This window comes from Dipodomys ordii, unplaced genomic scaffold (assembly GCF_000151885.1).
Source record: "Dipodomys ordii isolate 6190 unplaced genomic scaffold, Dord_2.0 Scaffold25, whole genome shotgun sequence".
Lineage (NCBI taxonomy): Eukaryota > Metazoa > Chordata > Mammalia > Rodentia > Heteromyidae > Dipodomys > Dipodomys ordii.
In genome coordinates this window covers 16,102,106-16,126,811 of record NW_012267241.1, presented here as the reverse complement: position 1 = coordinate 16,126,811, position 24,706 = coordinate 16,102,106, and the positions used below count along the sequence as shown (strand labels likewise).

Here is a 24,706-nt window from a genome sequence, read left to right as displayed (position 1 = left end):
GAAGGGATGGGAAGGGGAAACAAAGGAGGAGGCTACAATGCTTGATAAGAAATGTACTCATTATCTTGCCCATGTAATTGTAACTCCTCTGTACAGTATTTTCACTATAAAAAAAAAGAAATAAAAAAGGGCTTACTGGAAACCGTCAATCACTTTTCTTATGAGAAAAAAAGAATAACATGGGTGCAATGGTTTAAATGTAGACTTAAGTATTTTATTTGAGAATGCATATTTAGACATGACAATGATTCTGTGGCCTATTTGGCCTTAGCTCCACACTAACAAGTGAATGGAAGAAGGTGGTGTCTGAGTTAGTGAATCCTGAAGAGTCTCTGGTTCCTATGTTCCTAGACTTCAGCTATTGTGTTACACAGTGATAGAAAAATCCAAAATAATGGCAATCAAATTACTGTTATAAATGCTAATATTGTTATTAATGCTAATAATATTTCCTAAGCTGAAAGTTTTCAGCTACATGCTTATTTTCAGGGACAGATGGTATTAAGTAGAGAGGTAGATGATTAGAAAAATTCCAAAGACAGGAAGAAAGAGAAAAGAAGCAGACAGAACAGAAAATTATGCATGGGGTAGCACTGACAGATTGGCTAATAGCATCTGAAGTGATGTGACTGTTTTAGTACACGATATGTTAACCATTTTTAACATTCATTTTTAATAGAGGCTGCATTTTCAACACAGAGTTTCTATACATTTTATTTTCTTACACTCACACACATTTACCATAATTATTATTAACAGTAAGAAACTTCTAAGAGAGTTTTAAAAAAGTAAAATGCTTTTTTGAAAAAATAAGAGATCAAGCGAGCATTTCATAGTGGGTTAGAATTGGTTTCATGCTTTACTTTACATTTCCCATCTGCGGGCTTTATCTGGGAAAAATTGCCAGTGAGCAACAGATTATCCCAATTGTATGTATGTATTTTAGTGTTTAATCACTTTTCAGGAGATAGTGTTCTCTTAGACCAGATTTCCTTTTTCTTTTAAATTAAAAAAAAGTAATTTAATGCTCAACAGGGCCCCCAGAGTAAGTTTCATGCTCACCTTGGTTGGTTAAAAAAACTTGGGAAAAGAAATGTTCTGCAAAGTGGTCTAACCAAATGCTTCAGCGTTGATGTCATAATGGGGGTCATTTAACTAACAACAACTTGCAGAGGCCCTAGTCCATTGTTTAACACAATGGGTTTCAGAAAGGGTTCAAAATAAGATAGATTTGGATAGAATCTTCAAGTACAGGTCCACAAGGCTACAGACAATCATATCTGCAACTCATGCTGTAGAGGTGAACAGCTGGATTTCATTCATGCAAGTGGCAGTTTACCACTTGCATGATCACAGGTGGGGTACGAAACCTGACGACGTTTGAATCCCTTGGTAATCTGCCTCACAGGGTTATGGCTGTGAGATTTAAATGTGATTTTTTCTTCATCTTTAGCATCATATGCACACACAGAAAGCTCACCAAGCATTTAACAATAATTCTATTAGCTTTGTGCTAAGCATAGAAATTCGATCATGAATTTCTATCTGTATAAAAATGGGGATTAAATGCTGATCCTCAATAAATGATATTGATAATTGAATGAACAACAAAAACCATTGTCTGTAATTGTTTAGAAACATTTTGAATGATCCTGTGACAAGTATCTATGTATTTGATTGCTAATACTTACCATTGCATTTATTCCAATAATTACTTTCATCTTGATGTTTATGCTTTGAAAACACCTCATCCTTTCCATGTCTTGTCATTCTAGATATTACTGCACAGAAATGCTTACACAATACTTTAACTTTCTTGGTTTCTGAGTGGAAAGGGGAGCCTTTAACATTTATACCTAAGTATTTCCTAGGTAAGGAGACATCTGACCTTTAGTAAAGAGCATTTTAAAATAAATCTTCCTTCATTAGCCATCATCACTGCCACTTTTTGTTCTGATTGACTCTTACTTTGAAACATTTTAAAAAGTTAACTTTAGGTAGCTGTATAAAAGAGTTGCCATTTAACAAAGTAGATTATAAATACAGTGATCATTGTCACCCTTTTCAACATTCTCATCCATTTTGCCCACACTCATCCCTTCCCTCACTCTTCTTAATTTTATAAGATACATTGAATTCTTGACTTCATTCTATTCCCCTCTATTCCCTTGCCCCTTGATCTTACCCTTTTCAAGTACCTATTTTCTGGTGTTTATTTTGTTGAACTTTGACTTTGCCTTTTCAAGGAATTATACTATTTGAATTCTCCCTACAATATACCATTTTTTAGTGAATATGCTTGTGTACTCTTTTATACTCTCCAACATATTTACATCTAAGTTTATAAGTGAACTGTAGCTTCAACTTATGAGGGAAAACATGCAACATTAATCTCTCTGGACCTGACTTCACTTAATTTTTTTTTCAGGTCTCTTTGTTTCTTTCAAATGATACAATATCATTATTTATGATGAATAAGTAATGAATTTTCTTGATCTATTCAAGAAAATTTTCTCAATCCATTCATTTTTTGAGAGGAATCTGGCCTAATTCCATACATTGACTATTGTGAATAGTGTTGCAGTGAACATCGTTGTGTTGATAGCTTTACTGTATCCTGGCTTGCCATCTTCTCAAGAAATGCCTAGGAGTGGAATTGATAGATCATAGGGTAGTTCTACATTTAGTTGTTTTTTTCTGTTTTTTCAGGAACCTCCATACTGAATTTCCAAGTGGTTGACCAAGTTCACATTCTTGCCAACAGTGTATTAATGATCCTTTTTGGCCATATCCTAGCCAGTGTCTTCTATTTTTTATTTTTTTTTTAATAATGGCCATTCTAAAACTGAGGTGTGGTGGAATCTTAGTGTTTTTTAAGTTCCATTTCCTTTACAGCCAGAGATAGTTCTTCTGAGAAGACTCTTTTTAGATCATTAAACCATTTATTAACTTGTTTATTGGTTCTTCAAGAGTTTAAAATTTTAAGTTCTCTGTGTATTCTGGATATTAGGCCATTGATGTATAGCAGGAAAAATTCTTCTCCTATTTTGTATGGTGTCTTTTTAACTTGTTAGTTATGTCCTTTGCCATGCAGAAACTTTTTAGTTTGATGCAATCTCATTTTTGAAGTCTTTGTTTAAAAATTCGGTATGTTTCTGGATCTTTACTCAGAAAGTTTCTTCCTGTGCCAAGGAGTCCTAATATTTCTTCTATTCCTTCCTGTAATTGTTTTATGGCTTCAGGTTTTGCTTTGAGGCCTTTGATCCATTTAGAAACACAAAAGGCCTCAAATCATAAAAGCAATTCTTGGCCGAAAAAGTACTGGAGTTAAAACAATACCAAACTTCAAACTTCACTACAGTGTTACAGTTATGAAAACACCTCAGTACTGGCACAAAAAATAGGACCAATGGAAAAATAGAAGACTCAGAAATAAAACCACAAACCTATACCCATCTGATATTTGATAAGGGGCCAAAAACATAAGCCTTAAGAAAGATAGCCTCTTCAACAAATAATGTTGGGAAAACTGGATATTCACATGCTGAAAACTGAAACTGGATCCTTTTCTATCACCTATACCAGCATCAGAAACTTCAATGTAAGACCTAAAATATTTTTTTAATTTTTAATTCAAACGAAAGTTGAGTAAGCAGAGGGGTTACATTACATGAATGTTAATGACTGAACCCTAATATAGTATTGAAAGTTTTTTATTTGTTTTTACCCTTCCCATCCCTTCCCATCCTCCCTCCCCCCCAATCCTCCCCCCCCACTCCAGCAAGTTGTAAAGTTCGTTTTCGACATGACAACTTGTACTTCTCATTGCTGCAACAGGTCCACCTGTATCCTTATTTAAACGACTTGTTTTTCCCCTTCCCCTCCACAAATTATACTGACATCAAATACAGTGAAAGCAGGGGTTATACTGTGGGGGAGGGACATACAAAGCAACAAAGAAATAATCTTATAATTGCATTAGAAACAAATGCATGAAAAACAAAAACATTTAAAATACATATCTTAGGGTTCATTTTCCTAACATCACCTTATCTGACCTTTTCTGCTTGACTCATACATATACTAGATATTGCAAATAAGGGAAATCATGGGACCTATGTTTCTTTGGGCTTGGCTTACTTCACTTAATATAATTTTTTCCAAGTCTTTCCATTTCTTAACAAATGGGGCAATGTCATTCTTTCTTCTAAAATATTTTTTAAGACACACAAATTGGATAGCTTTTCATAAATGTAGCTTCTATTTCTATCAACCAGCATTCCAAGAGAACTAAGGGTTTGTGGGATCTTTACCAGCTCTGGGAGTCCTGAGGCCACAAAGAAAAACCAACTTGAAGTCAAAATTGGCTCCTTGAGTTCATGGTTATTTTGATAACAATAGTGTAAGGCAATGCCATCCCACCTTACATTTAGAAGTTGTAAAGTTCACAATCCATTGGAAACGCAGTCATGAATGGCTTTGGCATGCTCTCATTCATAAAAGAAATCAGATAATCTTGATCCAAGCATACTTTTAAATGTTACTCAAGCAATGTGGGATATGGCTATAAAAGCAGGATAAAAGTATGGCTTTCCTGAGTGGTCAAATAGACATTTAGAGGGACAGCAGAGCAGAAGTTGGACTTACAAGGAGGATGCCTGCATAGTGGCTGCACCTGCTCCCATTAAGGATGGGGATGTCTTGATAAAGGTGTTCAGGTTACCATGCGTGCAGGTTCTTCTACTCATGCATTACTCTATGGACTCTAAATGACTAGGACAGTCTCAGAACCACTCCAAAGTATGCCCACCCCTTGAGCTTACCCTTTTTATCCCCAGCAGGAGAGAAGTATATAGGAGAGAACAGTGAGACAACACATCCTCCAACTTTGCAGGATGTGATGAAGATACTGAGAATTCAATGCTGCCACTTTCCCTGGTGTCCCATGGCACAGGCTGTGAGATTAGCCCCAGATTGGCCCACTGTACTTGACTAGAGGGCCCAATTCTCAGATCCTTTGTATATTAGATTGGTTATCAGACTTTAAAACATGAGGCTGGGAGGGAAGGGAAACAAAAAATATGTCTTTGCATTTTTGTGCTTGTAATATTAAACCTTTGTAAAGTATATGCCTTTCTTGATTTGGTCAAAGGGTTGGGCTCTGACAGAATTCAAGTCCAATACCACACATCTAAGATTTCTTGAGGATGTGGTTTCAAATCTGTACTAACAAGTTTCTGGGGTGAATAGAAGGCAGAGGCAGGTGAATAATCACTGCTAACAGTGGGGAAGTGCTTTATGTACTTAGCAATTAGAGGCTACATGCACAAAGTTGCCAGCTTGTTATTAAGGGTAGATTTGTGCCTTGCAAACAGATAGGTTGACGTAATGCAAGAGGTCCTTAAACTCGTTTTGCTGACAAATATAGTGACTCTCTACCTGAGCAATTATGTTAATTAGGAGCAAAATAAAGGTGAGGCATCCCACCTTCCTCCATTTTGTGCCTATACACTTTGCCCTGCCCCATTCTTTCTTGCAATCATTTTGTAACCATCTTGGAAGTCAAGAGAGTAAGACCATCTCACAGGCATCAACGACTCTTATCATAACCAGGCCCTACTTGTTCCCTTGACAATGACTATCAGGGCACCTCCGGTCACCTGCATACCTTTACCTCACACTTCTGCTTCTCCTATGCAACCTAAGACACCTATTGGTACCTTGAAGATGGCTGAAAATAGACTAAGTTCTACCTTATTTTGGTTTGCCTGTGCCATATAATTTGGCAAATAGCTGGACCAAGCAGCTGGATTCCCCGGTGTGCACCTGGAGTCAGAAACCTCTAGGTTCACTATTCCTCCTTGTTGTGAATGCAGTAATATTTGAACTTGAGATATTTACAGATGTGGTCAAGTTAATATGAGTCCATTATTGTGGTCTAAGCCAGCATGGCTGTCCTCCATATTGGAAGCCGACAGAAGCCGAGGAAGGACAGAGACCGGAATGATGTAGCTTCAATGCTAGCTATGGCTGGCCATCACCAAATCTAGGGAAAGGCAGGGAAGAATCCTTCTCTCCTGTGGGTTTTGGAGGGAGCATGATCCTCTTAGCCTCTTGTCTTTGGATATTCAACATGTAGAATTGTGAGACAATTTCTGTTTTTTTTTGGGGGGGGGGATCCGGTCGTGGGGCCTGAACTCTGGGCTTGGGCGCTGTCCCTCAGCTCTTCAGCTCAAGGCTAGCACTCTACCACTTGAAAGCCACAGCGCCACTTCTGGCTTTTTAATTTTGCTTATGTGGTGCAGAGGAATCGAACCCAGGGCCTCAGGCATGCAAAGCAAGTGCTCTACCACTGAGCCACCTTCCCAGCCCCAAATTTCTGTTGTTTTAAGTCACCCAGTTTATAGAAATTTATTCTGGAGTTCCTGGAAAGCTGAACATTGTCCCAGTGATGTACTCAGGGAGTCTGGTCTCTGAACCACGTGATCAGTGTAAGCAAGATTTGTTCAGAGACAGCTCCAAACATCATGAATTTCTATCCACAAGAAACAATCTCTTATCCTGTGTTCCTCTTCATCACCTCATTGCACAAACACAAGGTATTAATTCACTACGGACTGCAATTATCTGCTATATAAAGGAGTAAAACAGAAGGTATTCATTTACTAGAAGTTTCCATTGTCTGCTTTATAATAAGACAGGTTCCAAAAAGTTAAAAGGTTTTTACATTTAGTTTTCCTATTTTCATGTTGATCATAGTTTAATTTGGCTTTGAAAGTTTTTCTTTTTTGGTTAGTATTTTAAGGTATTCACTTTAATCGACCACAGTACAAGTTCTCCAGAAAACCTATAGATTTCATCTCTACCAGTAACATTTTCCAGATAGGAAATTATTATAGCATTGAAGTGCCAGAGACAGCTGAAAGCAATGGGTCATGCATCCAGCCCATTGTGGGCAGGAGCTGCCAAGTAATTCTCCGCTCACTTTTTTTGTCTACTTCTTATAAACAAGCTGTGTTCACAAGTTACTTTTTAAAAGCATGCTGATTTCCCCAGTGAATCACACAGAAAAGAATCTAGCATGCCCTCCAGAGTATTCAAAGAGTTGTTTGTTCTTAGAGCTCAGGTGTGGTAAACTAACTGGAGGCTAAAAAACCACACTGGATATTGGCCAGCAGGACTGCCCTCCTTTCTAGCTTGAATCTGAAAGTTGGTGTACAATTTAGCCTGCCTACAAGAAGAAAGAAAGAAAGAAAGAAAGAAAGAAAGAAAGAAAGAAAGAAAGAAAGAAAGAAAGAAAGAAAGAAAGAAAGAAAGAAGAAAGAAAGGAAGGAAGGAAGGAAGGAGAGGGAAAGAAAGAAAAGGAAGAAAGAAAGAAAGAAAGAAAGAAAGAAAGAAAGAAAGAAAGAAAGAAAGAAAGAAAGAAAGAAAGAAAGGAAGGAAGGAAGGAAGGAAGGAAGGAGAGGGAAAGAAAGAAAAGGAAGGAAGAAGAATGGAAGAAAAGTTTTGAGAAAGAAAGAGGGAGGAAGGAAGAAAGAAAAAAGAAGGAAGAAGGGAGGATTCAATTTTCAATTTTAATTTAATTACACAATCTATAGTGTCCTGTGGAAGGTTTTAGGGGCTAGCTTAATGCTTGCCAGTGTTCCATTTTGCATTTTTGTTGATAAAGATACTATACTGATTATTCAGAGTGAGTTTTGAAAAATGTCTCAAGAGCCAAATTCTTTTGGTAGCAGAATGATTTGAGAAAGGAAATTACTTCAAATTTTCACTTTTTACCATAATTTAGATAAATTAGAGATGAGGGATGCTTCTTTGGATTTTATAGTTAGATCTGAAAGCAGATCTCTAATTGAAAGAATGGAAGGAAATTCTGTTGGAGTATTAGAAATACTGGCTGACTAGGTACTGGTGGCTCACGCCTGTAGTCCTAGCTACTCACGGGGCTGAGATCTGAGGATTGAGGTTCAAAGCTTGCCTGGACTGAAAAGTCCTCATCAGACTCTTATCTCCAATTAGCCACTAGAAAACTGGAAGTGGCACTGTGGCTCAAAATGATAGAGCACTAGCTTTGAGCAAAAGAGCTCAGGGACAGCACCTAAGCCCCGAGTTCAAGCCCCAGGACCTACCAAAAAGAAATGCAAACTGGTAGACAAGGAGTGTGCAATGCAACTATGTTTTCTGAGAACAATGGTATAAATAAAATGGGAAAGCCATCTTCTCTTGTGTTAAAGTTCAAATTTCACTCTTTCATTAAAGCTGGGAACTATTAAGATTGTATTTGGCATCAGGTCAGTATTTAAGAGGACGAGTAAATATTTGGTGTTCAGTTTTGTTTTCTATAATATTCTATTAGTTTATCCAAATATACAAAGAAGGAACAAAATACGGGAAATGAAAAATCTCCCTTAAGAGCAGCCCTCACTTTATTTTGGAACCATTGTTTTTACTTAATTGAATTAATGAGAAAACAAATCTCTTTATAAGGAAAAGTACTCTCCTTGTGACTTAAATGGAAATGCCAGCAGGAAATTTTACAGGTTAACTGTGCTCAGCCTTGTGAGTGTACACAGTAAATGAAAATACAATAATGAACTAAGTTAAGAAGGTAAATGAGCTATGTGAAAAGGCCACCTGATTTAGCTATTTCACAATGATGATGTTCTCAAGTTTTAAGTTGGCCGTTCTTGCAAGTCAGTTTAAACAATTGTATTCCAAGGGCAAAAGACAGTTGATAAGCACTTGATTCAGCCTTCTGGCCTTACAGTAGAGTCCATTAATCAAATGAACTTGTGATGGTTGAAGCTTGATGAATTGCAGGGTATCTGGTTCAGAACTTAATATTGGCAGATGGACAATGGTAACTAGAAGTGGAGCTGTTTTGGGGTGCACTGGAGGACTTTGAAAACATCTCCTTGTCATGTACAAATGTAGATTTTCCACTTTCCTCCTTGGTGAAGGTGAGTTATAATTTATACCAGAGACATAGAGATTTGCATCTGTGAGTGAAATCTAAGCAGTAATTTTGTGAAAGGCCAGTGTCTGCCTTCTCAGTCTGGTGCACAGGCCACAGGTGGAGACTTTGTAGCTCAATGGGCCTACAGAAGCTTCAGGTAAGGTGGACACTGTGGGATTCTGGGGAAAGCCTTCCCTGGTTCACACCCATGTGTGGTTATATGCCTTAACTTCCTTTGAAAGTTATATAGAAGGACTCCATGTATCTGAAAATGTAAACACTAGACCAGTATGAAGACTGGTTAAGGAAAGAGTGTAGCAAATAGGAAGATGCCAGCTAGATGGGAGGAGACAGGAAAGACCAGGATGGAAAGTTTAGGGGAAAGTGATATTCAGCTGGGTGGATTCACACGTGAGAAGATCACAGTCACTTGGATCTAGGGAATAATAGAAAAAGTTTCGATTTTCTGCCAAGGCTGTGGCCACAGTATGGTTAGAGGGACATGTATGTATCAGGAATGCCACAGTCCACTAGTCTCCTGTTTGCCATTTGGAGTGGGATGGGGCAAAGGAAAGGAATAGTGTTGGAGACAGGTAAAGAAAGTCAAGATCCTTCACAGTTGGCTGACTCATTTGTTCTCAGATCCAAAAATATATACATTGCTCATATCTAACAATCAGCATAAATCTTAACTTGTATAAATGTTTACACATTGACATTTGAAATAAAATTCTATGTTATAGATTATGAGAATTAAAGAAATACCTGGTTGGCAATATGCTCCTGGAGTTTTTCTGTAATCACTGAAAGAGAAACAAAAAATAAATTTTATATGAAAGCATAAAAATCAATTAAAACATGCATATTGACTGTTCTGTTCTCAGTTGGAACTCCAATAGCAGGGTTGTATTACAAAAGGACATTTGAAATTATTCCAATAATGTGCGTATGTGGTGGTGGGGGTGTGAATCAAAGCCTGAAAAACTGTATTGGCCCAGATAACAGAAAATGGAAGGGAAATCCAATAAGACTGAAGAGAACTTTATACAACAGCTTGTCAACATGTTTCCAAAAAATGAAACACTATGGAAGTTTATACCTAACCAGAGTTTATGAACTCTTGAGAGCCAAACAAGGAGATCTGAGGTGTTGATGGCTACTGCACCATTTTTGCTTGTTTTCTTTTGTTTTCTGCCTCATCTTCCCTTGCTGGGTTTACAGATATGGGCCTTGATGCTGGCAAGAAGTGATACAGAAAAATAATCTCTTTTATCTGGGGAATGACAAAGACATGCTAATACTTTGTTGGTACAGAATTCTTGGAGATGGAAATATAAGTAACAGTTCTGTAGATGGTAAGTTGGTTGGGATAGAAGAAAAAATTCAAGATTATGTCTGAAAGGTCATAGAGGGACATAAATAGTAAGGATTCTAAAATATTGAATGTCATTCATTGTTGCATGTCTAAAAGAGGCCAATGCCATATCCATTTTAAAAAGAATGAAATAGAAGTCTTAGAAATGATAAATGAAGTAGAAGTCTTAGAAATGATAAAGAACCAACCACCTGAAAAGTATGGAAAATGAAATATGATAGCAGGGATTTTCCTTTTTGTGTGTGAACAATTCAGTATGTTACATACACTCTATGAAGCATGCCTTTTTAGATTAGCTTAATTTTAATTGAGATAATTGTAGAGTCATGTGTAGTTTTAATGAACAGCAAAAAAGGATAATTTGTATCTTTTCCTCAATTTCCACCAGTGGTAACATCTTGAAAAGCAAGACTCTTATTTAAATGGAATAGGAAGTGGATATATGTAGCATGTAGCCTTTTGCGATTGGTGTATTTCACTTAGTATACTTCTCTAGGGATTTATCCAGATTGATGTGTTTATCAGCAGTGTGTCCCTTTTTCTTGCTGAGTACTATTCCATGGTTATACCATATTTTAACTATTCACTTAAGAACATCTGGGTAGTTTTTAGGATTGGGCTACTATGAATGAAGTTTCTTCAGACATTTGTGTGTAAAGATTTATTTCTCTGGAGTAAATAGTTAAGGGGACAGTTGTATGGTAGTTGATATTTAGTTGTTTAAGAAACTGTCAAATATTTTAAAGCTATATGAAGAAAAACTTACTCACCAACCAATAATAAGCTAAGCTTATTATTATTTGCTAAGCTTTGCACTAGCTTCCAATACGTTGAAGATAGCTGCTCCTGAGTCTAGCTCTCTTATGAAAAGAGAGTTTGTGAATTAAAAGAAATTATTAGATTTCCCATAAGAGGGCTTGAAATTGACTTCTCATGAAATCTGGACCATAACAAATACTTTGTATTAGTTCCTAACAGATTCTTTAAGTACTTTTTTTTTTTTGTCAGTCATGGGGCTTGAACTCTGGGCTTGGGTACTGTCCCTGCACTCTTCAGCTCAAGGCAAGCACTTCACTGCTTGAGCCACAACGCCACCTCTGGGTTTCTAGTGGTTTATTGGAGATAAGAGTCTCACGGCGTTTCTTGCCCAGGCTGGCATTGAACCGAGATCCTCAGATCTTAGCCTCCTGAGTAGCTAGGATTATAGGTGTGAGCCACTGGTGCCTGGCTTAAAAGTATTCTTATACCAGGGATCAAAAGTTCCTTTGTTTGGTTATGTTTTATACAACAGCTTTAATTCATAGTACTTTATTAAGAACATAACAAGTATTCCTAATTCTGGGATCTGAAATAAAAGATAAAGGTAACTCTAGACAACTTAACTCATCATTTTTACTTTTCCAGAGGAGCAATGACAGTCTAACCTGTCCTTTTAGTCTGAATTTAGCCAAGGTTCCATTTCATTAACTGCCATTTGCTAAAATCAAATTTTGTGGTATAGCTACAGTGAATATACATAACTTTTCTAAGATTCATATGACATTTCATTATATACTATACATAAACTTTAAAAAAATCACATTGTGGATATATAAGTAGAAACACTTTGTGTGGAATCTGATGCCCTGAGTGATGGTTAGGACTCTATGCACAAGCCTGGCTCACCAGATTGGGTACAAATTTCCTTGGCAAATATTCAGAGACAGTATAGAATTGAGTGAATCTGTTCCCAGTAAGGAAGAGGTAAGTGGCAGCAGGTGAGATGAGTGGCAGGGACCCTGTCCACGTACAACTCAGGCAACAAGGGAAGAACCCCCATGTTGGAAGACTGAGGGCAGAGACTGAGCAGCTTCAGGGACTGAGGGCCAACCAGTTAGCGAGTTAGCGGAGGAACAGGGTAATTCAGGAGGTAGACAGTTCATATCTGTAAGTTACAGCTACTCACATATGAGAAAAAAATCTCTTCCTTTGAGCTATTGCAATTCAAATAAATTCACATATATTATCATATTACTATTCTGTCGTCCTTGTGATTATGATTGTTACTAACAGTCCTGTTTTTCTCTTGCTTATGGACAGTCTCAGCCTAGTGCAGATATACATATTTTTCAGTGCTTGCAAGAAAACAAGAGGGAATCCCAAATCTAAAAAAACAAAGACCAAAAAACAAAAATCACAAAAACCTAAATCACCCTTGAGTTTATCCCACTCATATGTGAAAAAGAGAATTTAGAGAGATAAATTTTAACTGTGTAAGCTTCTGCTAATAAAAGATTAAGAAGTGTGTGGTTTAGCATCTTTTAATTATTTAATTATTATTATTTTTTTTACCCTAGCATCTTGAATATACAGTGTTTGAGATCTCTCCTTGGAACAACACGATTTTGCTCAGAGGTTTGTGGACTTTGCATACTGATTCTTTCCTGTTTCCAAGTACATTTGCTTTTAGGCTATTTTTATTCACTTTAAAGGAATTTTAATAACTTTCTGTTGACAGCATGGACAGCTGGTCTTGGGAATTAAAGAAAATTCACTTGCTGACTGAGGAAGGAAGTGACATCAATGAGTTTCGGAAGTCAGCCCAGAGGGAGAAATCGGCTTGTGAGAGAGTAGCCTTTCATTGCACTGTATTTATCGAGCAATGCCTTGAGATGCAAATTGCTGTATCAATCAAACCTATGGTGCCTACCTCCAACCAACTCCGTGCAAACTGAAGGAACAATGCCCTGCAACACTAAGAAGAAAACGGATGAGGGATGCAGGAACCTAGGGGCAAAGTGAATTACAGGGCACTCAGGAACTTGTCTCTCCAGTCTATATTTCATTCTCTTTCAGGCCTCAGTTTCTTTGTCTAGAAAATGAGTTTGATGCAAACCGTTGGTAGAAGCCAGTCCGTTTCTGTGACAGATGGCTAAGAAGGCCATGTACTAATCCATATAATGGAGACATTTTATCTTGCCACTTTTGTCCCAATGAGAGCTGTAAATCGCTTTCTGTCTCCTACTGGGAGCTATCTAGAAGCAGAGGTATTTAGATGTCATCTACAGTTACTACCCTGGTCTTTTGTTTTAAAAATCTGTGTTTGTGGCTTTATAACTTCACTGTAGAGCCAGTCAACAAATCAGAGCTTTCAGCAACAACAATAGTAATACCATTTACCATCACAACGAATACCATCATTCTTATGAGAATTTCCCTTGATCTTGGTGATCCAATTTTCCATGACAGCTGAGCTGCTTGTCAATTCCTCACATACATCTGGGTTGTGTCAGGGGAGAATGCTAGTGTGAATGTGTATACACACCTGTGCATAAGAGACATGGAAATGAACCTAGGTGCATTTTACAGATATAAGGTACTAGATTAAATTGCTGACAGTTTAAGTGTGTGATGTAGAGACAGGGAAGGGGCCAGTAACAGTCAAGGAATTATAGCTCAAGTTAAAGACTACAAATCATGGGAATAACTCACTTCAGGAAATGGATTAATTTCTTGTCTTTCAGCATGTTTAGAACATTCAATCAATTTTCCGATTTTGGTCAACCTTAAGATGTATCTTGAACTAATAAAAGAAAGCACAGATGCCCCTCAATGGACAAACATACATACAGACACACACAAACACACACACACACACACACACACACACAATGGAATTTTACTCATCCATTTGAAAAAATGATACTGTATCATTTGCAAAGAAATAGAAAGACCTGGAAAAGATTTGTTAAGTGAAGTAAGTCAGGCCCAAAGATACAAAGGATGTTTGTTTTTCTTTAGAGGTAGAAGCTAGAATTAGCTTATAAGTTTGTATGTAAATACATTGGGTAGTATGCAAGTGTGTACAAATGTATTAACTGAAATATGGTAGATTCAAAGGAAAACTCAAGTAGTATAATCTCTTAGAAAGGCAAAGTCAAAGTTCAACAAAATAAACATTAGAAAGTGGGTACTCAACAGCAGTGGAGTGGGGTCCAGGGGAAAGAAGTAGACAAATGAAGAGGAGAAGAAGGGGAGAATGCAGACAAAAGTTCAATGTATATCCCACAAAATTAAGAAGAGTAAAGGAAAGAGAGGGGAGAAGACTGATGGTTGTGAATGTTGAGAGGGAAAATTGATCAAGATGCATTGTATTCATAAACTGCTTTGTTAAATGACAACTCCTCTGTACAACCACTTAATGATATGTAATTTTTAAAACTCAATGATAAAAGGAATTTCACTTAAGAAACATCTAGATAATTTTCACCTGCTTTATTTTTCAAGCCGTAGGCTTTTCAGATCATCTTCCAAAGTGGAAATACTCTGTCTCTAATAAAATTCATCCATTTGATTCTACAATTATATTTAATGAGCATATATTCTTGACATAACAATATGCTAAGTACATGCTTTAGATGCATAGAAATAAACTAGAGGAAGTGAAATAAGTTTCTCCTTCTTATACACACATACACACACATCATGCAATATACACAACAATATCAAATAAAGGAGCTATAAAATATCTCTAGTGAAATACATGTTAAGTCACATGCAAATTCGATTTAATCTTGATACAGTGGAAATGGAGTTATATTACTTTCAGATTTTACTCTTACTGACTTTGCCACTATCTGATTGTATCACCTAGCAGAATTACTTTACCTTTCAAATTTTTGCTTTGGCCTTAGTACAGAATAACCAAATGGTAACTAATTGTAACCAAATTTAGTTATATTCTTTAACTGTAACAACCAATGGGAGCAATTAAAATTTTTCGAAGGATTTTTCACAAATGAAAAAAGGGGATAGGGAAAGTGGTGGATGCTTCATAGAGGAGGCAGGATTTGATCTGGGAAGAATGTTTGTAGAAATAAGTGCAGGGCACAGTGTTTCATTCAGTAGCTTAAGCACACATGAAAGTCCAGGCTAGTAAATGAATACATTAGGAACTTCTTCTGTTGGGCAGAATTCTTCTGTTGGGCTGCCAAGTGCTCTGCATATGAGAAAATAATAATAGACAAAGTAAAAAGTCTGTGATGGGCCAGTGTCATTGAGGATTCTTAATACTTAGGGGATTATTTTGGACATCTGTTTGGCAAGGGAGGGGATGTCCTTGAGGGTTTTGAGCCAGGGAAAGATTAAAATGGTGTATTTTTTTTGAAGATTAATCTAACTAACAGTGTCATGGCTTAAGGATGTTGATACTTCTAAGAATGAGGGTGACACAGTGTGGTAGTAGAACAGACTTGACAATTCACGTGGCGGTAGAATGTGGGAGCAGGGGAGAAAGAGGAATCATAGATGATGGAGATCGTTAAGCTTGGTTACTTGGGGTAAGGTTCTCCTAATGCAAAGGTGGAAACAAAGGAACAGAATTAGTTTATGTAAGTCATTATGTTGAATAACAACAGAAATGAGATAATGAGCCCAGCCATGGTATTTGCTAGACTTAAAAAATTCCAGCAAGATACCAGAAGGAAGCATAACTAGGGTGCAGGAGAGGACTTAGGGAAACACTAGGTGTGACCCTGGATGGAAGATCCGAGCTGAAGTACAAAGAGGGAAATGAACAACAAGATATTGTAATATTTTGGTAACCCTTAGAGAATCAAATGCAAACATGACATTGTGCAAAGTGAATGAGAAGAGTCCTCTTCTCTTAAGCCACAGGGATATGTAGAAAAACCCATATACCACCAGGTTTTGCTGTTAGGACCAAGCACATTTGAAGCTGGGTTTGGGAGTGTAAGTTCTCATATTAGTTGAAATGGTCGCTTTGATCATTCATGTGATCAAATGCCTGGGGAAATCAACATAAAGAAAATAAAAGAATTTTTTTGTCTCATTGTTTCTCAGTGGGGAAGGCATGGTAGAACTATTTACATCATGGTTGCCAGGAAGTAAAGAGGGAAGAAGGGACCAGCAATAGCTTATGGCCTTTGAATGCATACTCCAATAACCTACTTCTTCCTGGGAGGTGGTTCCATCTCCTAAAGTTTTCAGAACTTTTTAAAGTATCACAAACGCCTTGGGATCAACACATAAGCAACAACATATAAGCCTTGGGAGTAATTTCATATTCAAATCATAGCATTAGTTATGGAGGTAAAAAATACTAGCCACTTTTGGCAGAAGAAAATTAACTTTTTCACTGTGAACAGGCTGATGAAAGTATGGGACTGATCTCAGAACTCTAACTAAGCTAATGACAGAGTTGAGAGAAGACAGATTTCAGTAATAGTCAAGAGTGAAGTCCAAGCAATCAGACTGGTCCAAATTTTAGTTTCCCTACTTGCTTCCTGGGTGGCCTTGGGCAGACCACATGCTTAGTTGTCCAGGATAAAGAATGCTGCTGCTTTACTCTGGGGAAACCAGCAGAGACAAGTGCAGTAGGGACTTCTAAGTTAGGAACTGGATGAGGGGATGACTCTTAAGGCTCAAGTTCTCATTCTTATGCAAAACATGCTTTGAGAAGAAAGGGTATATAGTTTTTCATTTTACTTTTTATACTTAGGTAGATTATTCTAGGGTACTTATTGTTGTAACATTGAATTCATTTTCTTTTCATTATACCCATTAGCCTTTACCAAACTCTGAAGTTAAAAAAAAATCCTTATTAAATTGAAAGATCCCAGGTCTTCTCAGCTTCTAATTCTCTCTGGTGAGCACTCAAGAGTCTCACTATACAGTCAGGGAAACATGTAAGTTACCGTCTTTTACTAGGATCCATACTTTGTTTGAAAAAAGTGAATTTCCTATTTGTTCTTTATCTTCAGAAGTGGTGAGAGATTCTAACTTTCAAAAAATAAATAAATAAATTGAGGGAAGTGGTGACATTGTCCAAAAAGAAATGTACTCATTTTCTGATTTAGGTAACTGTAACTAGACTTCTGCACTTCACCTTTATAATAACAATAAAAGTTTAAAACATTGAATTTTCAAATGGGATGGCATGCTTTATTCTGCAAATTCAAGTAAGTTTCCTACCCTCAAGAAAAAATAGAAACTCAAATCATGCCCAGACATTTTACTTGGCTAACTTAAAGAGTATTAAGGACCATAAGAAATAAGTATGGATTTTTTTTGTTAGTTTTTTCACCTATTCAATGCTAGAATTAGCAATGAGGATTGTGTATACTATGAATACTGGCCAGTCACTCAACTCTTTCATTCTGATAGACATGATATAAGAAAGATTAAGATTCTATAGCAAAAAAAAAGCTGAGGCTATAACTTTTTAGGTGGTCTTTTTGTATTGTCAGTGTGTAAGCCCATTGCATGTTTTAGGCCTGTGGGTCAAGCAGCAAAGGCCAAAACAACAACAACAACAACAACAACATAAACAAAGCAAAACAAAAAACCCACTCATTAGGTAGCTCCATATGCTATCATTTTATTGGTATCAACCTATTTATTAGATGTTTTCTTACACAGTAAACACTGGCTTCATAATTTTGATGTATTTATGTAATTTCTTTTACTTCTGTGTATACTTTGGGACATTTGGGGGGTATTTTTCTATTTGCTAGATTTACATTTCATAAGTATTCAGTAACATTCTAATTCTAGTTCTTTTTGGAGTTTAGGTAGAAGGCTTAATGGAGGTGAAATTGTACCTTAAAATCAAACTTGTAATGGGGAATCTATGAATTTTTTAGGTATTTTTTAAACACCTAATAAAGCAAATGGCAAATTTGTATTAAATCTGTGTTGGACTACAGAGTATTCCTTTTTTCTTTTTGTCTGTTGTGGGTCTTGAACTCTGGGCCTGGGCACTGTCCCTCAGCTCTTCAGCTCAAGGCTAATGCTCTACCACTTAAGCCACAGCACCACTTCTGGTTTTCTGGTAGTTAATTGCAGATAAAAATCTCACTGACTTTCTTGCCCAAGCTAGCTTTGAACCTTGATCCTCAGATCTCAGCCTCCTCAGTAGTTAGGATTACAGGCATGAGCTACAGGCACGGCGCTTTTTTTTTCTTTTTCTTTTGTAAAATTTTATTGTAAAGGTGATGCACAGAGGCGTTACAGTTACATGATTCAAGTAATGAGCATATAAATATTCTTATTTAATAAGATTAATTTTTGTTTTACATAATGAAAATGAATTAGGGTGAATATTTTACTATTAATTGGAATAAAAACTCAGTTTCTTTTTTGTGAAACATGGTTTTTGAAGATATTATTTTTTTACTTATCAGTGCATGTGCTGATTATTTTGTTTTGATAGTGATAGAAGACATTTCTATTTTTTAAATTTCTATTTGGAAAATATATAGCTCTGGACAGATCTGTTGAGGGTAATAATTTAAATGAGTAACTTAAATCCATGTATCCCTTAAACAATTTTATACAGAAATTGTTATGTGATTTCCCATTCTAAAATCTCCCATTCATCTTTCTCTCAAAAAACACACAACATGCAAACCTGTTCAGCTTTATGGTGCAAGCAAATAATGTTAATTTTGCTAGAGTACTATAGTGAGTGTGTATCTAATTGCAGTTTTTACATTTATACATACACAAGCTGTATAAATAGGAATTGAAGATGGAAATATATTGTCTCTCACTGTCTCTTTTTTTTCTCTCTCTCTTAACCAACTGAAAGTCAATAGTGTTTTGGTTGTTTGAGATACCAATCACAATTGTACAACTAGAAAATCTTTTTTTCCGTTGGCTTTGATTATATTTGCTACTTGTACACAGTTATTTCTCCTCTATTAGGAAATATTTGCTATATAAAAATTAGTCAACAGCATGGTGCTAGCCTTGGATTAAGTAATCAGATACATGATGCTTTCTCTGTAACAATACAGAGCTTAGGAAAGATCTGTTTCATAAAGGGTCTCTGAACACCACTTTTCATTTTAAATCGCTGCCTAAGGTTTCTTTCTCACACATCAGAGCACGTGTGAAATCTAAATCAGTTTTATTGATATTTAGTAGCCATGATAAAAAAATAAATCCAACACTCTTTAACAGAACAGGACTTACACAGCTGTAAAAAGAAAGCTCACTGCTGGAGTTGGGTCAGGTGATTTTTTTCAGAAGGTGTGAGGTAAAGACAGGATCAGGCTGGAAGATCATGGCAGTGCACTTGAGAAGGGATGAGCAAGTTCTAAGACAAGGCTAATGGGTTTGGTTGAAGAAGGGTACCCATTCCAGAAAAATACAGGACCAAAACTGGCTGGTTGATAGTAAGTGAGAGGGAGAAGTCATATCAGCTTGCAGGTGGAAAGAATGAGTTCTGTTGAATAGTGGTACCAACCAAGGGATACATTTTAAGAAGTAAATAAATGGGTTTTATTTCATTCCTGATTTGGGTATCTATAGGATACCTAAGGATGAAAATGTTGAGCAGGCAGATGAGCACATGGCTCTGAAAATCTAGAGAGCAGTATAGACTTCAAATTGAGATTCAGAGAGCATTGGATAGTATAATAATTACAATAATGCTCAACCATGAATGAGGGCATGACAAAAAGATTTTGGAGCTAACTTAAGGGTTCTTCACTGAAAAAATGTACATACCAAAAAGGATTATATATTTTTTATTTTGTTTCAGTCCTAGGGCACAGATCCTAGGTTCTATCTCTGAGCCTTTTTGCTCTTGATTGATGCTCTATCATTTGAACTCCAGCTCCACTTCCAGGTTTCTGATGTTTAATTGGACATAAAATTTCATGAATGTTCCTGTAGATTTCAGCCTCCTGAGTAGCTAAGATTACAGGCATGAACCACAAGTGCCTGGCAGAATTATTTGATTACAATGCAGAAAGTTAGGCAAGTGAGACTTGAGCAGATGATAATGATAGCAAGACTAGAATCTCTAAATCTCAGGTTTTTGAAACAGAGCAGTTTCAGATGTGCATCAAGTTGCGTCCATGGGAGCCAGAGGATGAAGTTGAACAGTAAGCTCATGACTAAAGCAAGTTTCCTCCTGAACCATATGACTTTTGAGTTCCACAAGCATAACCTTTAGTCCATTTTCCACTATAATGGGGTTGAAAGCAATGGTGTCAGTGAGGGGTCCAATTTTGCTTTACTGCTATTTGTTTTTAATTGTCTTATTCAATTTTTAATTGATTCAGAGGTCTTGGAAAGAATGAGAAGTGAAGCATGCCTCCCATTCTAGGATTTCATCTAGGAAAACCTGGAGGGGCTCACACCAAGCGGCATCTGTGTGTGCATTCCAGGCTGGGTAAAAAGCAATGTGAGAACATGAGAGGCCCTGGGCAGAGGGACACTAGAGAAGTTACAGCAAATCATCCAGTGCAACTCTCCTATAGTCAGCCAAGAAATATTGACATGGATGCATTTAATAAAAAATAACCAAAGATATATTCTGGAGCTATTTTATTAAAATGTACATATTTTAATGAATACATTATGAATCTTTCTTTTTGTTTCCCAGTACAAGCTTTCTATAATGATTTGTGTTACATGTACAATTAAGATTGAATTTCAAATAGATTGACAAATGTGACATAAATCTGTACTTTTAGCCTGACTATGATAATTAAACAAGCAGTATTTTCACCTGTAATATTAGCTACTCAAGAGGCTGACATATGAAGATTGTGGTTCAAAGCCAGCCAGGGCATGAAAGTCTGAAAGGGTCCCATTAATCAGCAAAAGACTACATTGGAGGTATGGTTCAAGTGGAAACTCACCATCATGAGTCCATAAGCCAAGCATTAGTGCCACAGGCAGAAGGCTTCCCAGTTTTACAACCCATTTTTGCCAAAACTAACTCGCTCCTCCACAGCAGCATTAATCTCTTCCAAGGCCATTGCTCCATGGCTTCACCTCTTAAAGGTCCCATCTCTGCTCTTTCCTGTGGACATCATGAACCTTTGGGGGACATTGTAAAGAAGTAGTCAAGCCATAGTACACATAGTACACATAGCACACAGGCTTGGCTTGCAGGTGTCAAAATCACAAGGAATAATTGTACTTCCTTCATTTGCATTTTCCTAAATTTTCCCCAACAGCTGCTGATTTAATCATAAGAGATAACAGGTCACTGAGACCTGAACTTGGCCTTATACTTGAAGGTCCATGCTCTACCACTTGAACTGCCTCTCAAGCTCCTACTGAGGATTGAATAAAACCTCATTTTATTCAAAATTATTCAATTCTTATTTTATCTCAAAGTGTGACTTGGAAGACGCACTGCTAGGCTTCTTCCTGAGATACCAGGAGCAGTGGGTTTCTTCCGAATCTGGAAGAGAGCATGCTTTAGTGAGATGAGGCTCAGTCTCCAGATACCCAGAACTCCTTATCCTGGTGAGTCATCAGAATGGCATCACCACAGTCCTGGCGCATCAGGATCTAGTGTCACAACTAGTCATAAAAGCTAAAGTTGCTGCTTATTTATGCTTTGGGTTTGTTTTTAAGACTACGGAGCATGAAAAGATTAGCTGCCTCCAAGCTCCCCCATCTGTTCAAATGGAAAACTTCACCAAGCCTGAGGGTGCTGGGCTAGAATTCAACTTTGTATTTTTAAAGACCATTAACAGCAACGGAAACAACGATGTGATTTTTTGAAATGAAAACCTCAGTTCCAACTTGTAGTGGTAGAATATAGTGATGGAGGTCCCAAGCCTGGGCTTCTGTATCAATTTCATTTACTAGTCCTGAGACTTGAAGTAATGTATGTAGCAGCTCTACACTTTGACATTTTCCTCTCAACTGGGCATGATCAGAATAATTCCCACTCATGAAGCTTTGATGGGGTAAAGTGATATTATGTATGTGGTGAAGTTTTCCATTTGAACAGATGGGGGAGCTTGGAGGCAGCTAATCTTTTCATGCTCCGTAGTCTTAAAAACAAACCCAAAGCATAAATAAGCACATACTTAGCACAGTGCCTGGCACATAGTAAGTGCTCAGTAAATGGAGCCATTACCTTGCGATTGTTTTTTTTCCCCCACTATCTCTCTCGAAAGAAAAGGAAAAATGATTACACAACCTAGGTATTTGTAGCCAGAGCAGTAAACGCGTAGTTTTTCTTTTTCTAAAGAAAATATAAACTTAGAGAAAAGCAATAAACTTCACTTAAACTAAGAAAACAGAAGTAGGAGTGAGACCTTGGTATCACTAATATATGTTAGACTGTAGTTATTAGAGTTATAAAGCTTGATAAAAATTGGAGAAAAGTCTAGACCCATGCCACTTCCTTTGCTCCATTGCTCACATTTGACTTAGCTACTGAGAAAATGGTACAATCATTTATAGATCTATCCAGATACAGCGCTTTTCTCCTCACTTTCAGGGAAGGGGAACAACAAAATGGTGAGACAAAAGATAAAGGGGGAACCTATGCAACAGTATTACCCACAAGACAATATATGGGAAAAGACCATGCAACTTGGGTGGATTGGGAGGGGGGGAAGAGGGAGAAAAATGAGGGAGGGGGTAGCAAGTTAGACAAGGAATGTAATTACCACCTTACTTATATAACTTATATCACCTTGATAATAGAATTACAACAAAAAACAAAAAAATCTTAAAAATGTATTGGTTATATAAGACATGTATTCATTCCTACCTAGCTATCTGGCTGTTGGAGTGGTGCCCAGAAAAGAGCAAGCTACCTCTGCTCTGCTCTGTTTGCCCCTGACCCTCAGGCTTGGAGCTGTGTGATTAGCCACTCCGCAGAGGACAATTATGGATTCATGTAAGTATAGTCAGGGTGAGGAAGAATGCAGGGAGGGGGAGAAGGTGGGAGAGGGAAGAAGGCAGGAAAAGGGAAGAAGACCTCTCCTTTTTATCCTACATGGTGCACATGGCTTGCCCATTCCATTTTATTTGTCTTGATGCATTTGCACTGAGAAAATCAAATCTGGATCCAGGTGGCAGAAATAGAAGCTCTAATATTTCATGCCAGAGCTGCTGAGGCCCAGGAATGCTGACACTTCCCCATCATGTGCGCGCGCGCACGCACACACACACACACACACACACACACACTGAGTTTGAGGAATAATTCACTCCCTGTGGCCAGTACTGGGTAAGTTTCTATTTGGGTTTAGAATTTTGCCTGATGGTGCCTGGCATACGAACCTCAGGTGAGTGTCACTTCATCTGACTCAGCCCCATTCTGCACTGTGCAGCTTGACTACTCTCACAAATGCACTCACTTAAGGCAGAGGTACAGGTGCTGTGAGAAGTGTTACTTCCCCGTGCAGGAGCTGTCTGGTTTGATAGCAGTGCAGCCATTTATAATCATGTGGCAACTCGTGTGTGGAAACCCAAGTGAACACACAGCATGCTATTGGCTTACTCCAGCCATGTTTGGTGCTTTTTATAGATTGGCACTCCCAGGCAGCTGGCCATCTTGCTTCCCTTTCGCTTGACCTTTGCCTGTAGCATCAACTTTGGTGTCACAGAACTGAGTTTAAAGTTAGGTTGGGCAAATTATTTAATGTCTATAGGTTTCAATCAGAGAGCTGTAGATAACAGCAGACTAGTTCATTGCTATGAAGACTAAATAAGACACGTTCACTCACCTTTCTACCCCTACAACAGTAACAAAAAGCACTTGTAGAGTCAGTGGTAATGAAGTCACACCCACACACCCCCCCCCACACACGTATATAGCCAACCACAGATATCTGAGAGTTTTTTGGCCAACTTGAGAGCCTAGTAAGGTACCCAGAAAGGAAATACCTCATAGAAGAAGAAAGGATATTGAGGTGGACAGTGAGGAAAGAAAGCCAACTACTATCCAATAAAAAGTTCTATAATTAAATCAGAACAAAGCAATAGAGGGGGTATATGTGATCAAGCTACATTATATATATGAACGGAATTTCATAATACCACCTCATTTGTGAAATCTAACACATACAGTTAAAAAGGGAAAAATGAAAAGCTAAAAAAAAGTCACAAAAAACCAAACCCAGAATAGATATGTCTATGGTCCTCCTCTGTGAACATACTCAGTGATATATTCTTTAGTAAAACTTGGTTGCTTATTTATAATACTCCTTTAATTGTTTTTATAATTAGCTATCTTTATTTTTTTTCTGAAGTCTCAAACTGTGTTAATGGGTAGGTTCAATATATTATTTAATTTGAGATAGATAAGAGGAAAATCTAGTGTTGTCGATAATTTTTAACAATTATTTTTCTGGTAAGCTGAAAAAATGGAACACTTATGAAGAGTATAATTAATTTGACAGCATTATTAAAAATCAAGGAAAATGGATATGTATAATAGACAGGATATTTTCCTTTTTCTATTGTGAAAATACCGTACAGAGGGGTTACAATTACATGGGCAAGATAGTGAGTACATTTCTTATCAAGCATTGTTGCCTCCTCCTTTGTTTCCCCTTCCCATCCCTTCCATTCGGCCAAAGTTGTAAAGTTCGTTTTTCGACATA

At 37.3% G+C, this 24,706-nt stretch overlaps 1 protein-coding gene across 2 annotated transcripts in view; it reads right to left on the bottom strand.

The window, feature by feature from the left end:
• The window catches only part of Chst9 (carbohydrate (N-acetylgalactosamine 4-0) sulfotransferase 9), a 229,436-nt gene that overhangs the window by 23,727 nt on the left and 181,003 nt on the right, over positions 1–24,706 (bottom strand). Inside the window, exon 4 of one of the 2 annotated variants that reach the window (XM_013014862.1) lies at positions 9,722–9,759. The exons of the other annotated variant lie outside the window; for it this stretch is intronic. Within the exon in view, the coding sequence (XP_012870316.1) occupies positions 9,722–9,759 (38 nt within the window). The remainder of the gene's footprint in view (positions 1–9,721; positions 9,760–24,706) is intronic. 2 annotated transcript variants of the gene reach the window in all.